The following is a 2284-nucleotide window of genomic DNA, read 5'->3' as shown; positions in this document are numbered from 1 at the left end:
TATCATTTCACAACTGTTTAAGTAATTTAATCTTCGTATCTGCGAAAATTTAATTAAATATATATTATTAAATTGTTTAGCAGTAAATTGCTTCAAATGTTATGAATGAGAAACAACAATAATAACTTTATCATGAGGTTTTACTGAGGTCACTCATGATTAATATATGTGAACTTTTGTTGATGCGGTTCATTCCCACAATGCAGGAATTGGACAACAACGCTGCGGTAGAAATGAAGTTTTACGAAGATGTGGTGGATGCGAACAGACTTGTGAAAATATGTTTACTTTAAACACAACACCTTGCCCTCGAATAGCATGTGTCCCAACATGCATTTGTAGGCGGGGGCTTTACCGGCACGATGGAAGATGCATTACATTGCTTCAATGTGTTCTTGGTGCAACATTTCCTGGGCAAGATGGCCCATACCCTGGAGAAGATAATTGTAAGTGATAGGGGAGCACCGAAAGTCGATATATCATCGCATGGTGGAGCAACGACAGTCGATATATCATCCCATGGCGGGGCAACGACAGTCGATATATCCTCCCATGGCGGGGCAACGACAGTTGTTATAACTCGGGTGTTATGTTTTATACACTTTGTGCCTGCTTACAAGTTACCTCGTATGTAACTTATTCCATCTTGCATGGCGGGGCAACGAAATTCGTTGTAACACGGGTGTTCTGTTTAATACACCTCATGCCCGCTTACAAGTTACCACGTATGTAACCTCATGTTGTAATTCCTTGCAAATGTCTCTTTTAAAGACACATATGCCCACAATGGTAGCAGCATCAAGCATCAAGCTTTAAGCTCGTAACCTCTAGGTTAAAGGCTAAAAACTATATATACATATATGCATTGTTGAGTGTAAACGTTCTTTAACACGTAACATTTAACAGCTGGATGTCCTGGCAACCAGATCCGTGTAGAGTGTGGTAGTGGATGCCCATTACCCACATGTGAAATACTTAACCCACCATCTACAGTGTGCTTATCAGTTTGTCGTACTTGTATTTGTCCCACCAATACAGTATTGAATGGAGATTATTGCATACCATATAACCAGTGTCCTTCTACTGCTACAACACAACCAACACCAGGTAAGAGTAATAGTAGTATATAAAATTGTATGTGTTAAATTACCTATGAAAATGTGATTGACCGAGGGCTATTTTCTTCCCTAGTTGTTTATTTGTTTTGTACCTTATACAACAATATACACATGCTACTACCCAGTTGTTACTGATGGGTTGTTTACATTGTCAGCAAAATATTGCTAAAAAAATGAAATATGTTAGAATATAAATACCTACAAAGTTACATTTATGGTAACTCCTAAATGGGCACGAGATGTATGGAACAAAACACCTGTGTTATAACGACTGTTGTTGCCCTGCCATGCGAGGATAAATAAGTTACCCATACATGGTAACTTGTAAGCGAGCACAAGGTGTATGAAACAGAACACCAGTGTTATAACGACTGTTGTTGCCCTGCCATGCGAGGATAAATAAGTTACATACATAGTAACTTGTAAGCAGGGCACAAGGTGAATGAAACAGAACACCCGTGTTATAACGACTGTTGTTGCCTTGCCATGCGAGGATAAATAAGTTACATACGTAGTAACTCCTAAATGGGCACAAGGTGTATGGAACAAAACACCCGTGTTATAACGACTGTTGTTGCCCTGCCATGCGAGGATAAATAAGTTACATATACATGGTAACTTGTAAGCGTGCACAAGGTGTATGAAACAGAACACCCGTGTTATAACGACTGTTGTTGCCCTGCCATGCGAGGATAAATAAGTTACATACATAGTAACTTTAAGCAGTGCACAAGGTGAATGAAACAGAACACCCGTGTTATAACGACTGTTGTTGCCTTGCCATGCGAGGATAAATAAGTTACATATGTAGTAACTCTTAAGCAGGCACGAGGTGAATGGTACAGAACACCCGTGTTATAACGACTGTTGTTGCCCCGCCATGCGAGGATAAATAAGTTACATACATGGTAACTCCTAAATGGGCACGAGGTGTATGAAACAAAACACCCGTGTTATAACGACTGTTGTTGCCCTGCCATGCGAGGATAAATAAGTTACATATACATGGTAACTTGTAAGCGAGCACAAGGTGTATGAAACAGAACACCAGTGTTATAACGACTGTTGTTGCCCTGCCATGCGAGGATAAATAAGTTACATACATGGTAACTTGTAAGCGTGCACAAGGTGTATGAAACAGAACACCCGTAGTTATAACGACTGTT

At 39.8% G+C, this 2284-nt stretch overlaps 1 protein-coding gene across 1 annotated transcript in view; it reads left to right on the top strand.

Annotated features, from left to right (window-relative positions):
- Nucleotides 1-200: 200 nt before the first annotated feature.
- Nucleotides 201-2284, top strand: part of LOC104266076 (SCO-spondin-like) — a gene marked incomplete at its 3' end in the record, with an annotated part of 3294 nt that continues 1210 nt past the window's right edge. Inside the window, exons 1-2 of the mRNA XM_026839746.1 lie at nucleotides 201-446; nucleotides 907-1050. Of these exons, the coding sequence (XP_026695547.1) occupies nucleotides 281-446; nucleotides 907-1050 (310 nt within the window). The remainder of the gene's footprint in view (nucleotides 447-906; nucleotides 1051-2284) is intronic.

The sequence above is a fragment of the Ciona intestinalis genome, unplaced genomic scaffold (assembly GCF_000224145.3).
Source record: "Ciona intestinalis unplaced genomic scaffold, KH HT000827.1, whole genome shotgun sequence".
Classification (NCBI taxonomy): domain Eukaryota; kingdom Metazoa; phylum Chordata; class Ascidiacea; order Phlebobranchia; family Cionidae; genus Ciona; species Ciona intestinalis.
The sequence above is the reverse complement of the archived record's forward strand: the minus strand, read 5'-3'. Positions and strand labels throughout refer to the sequence as shown.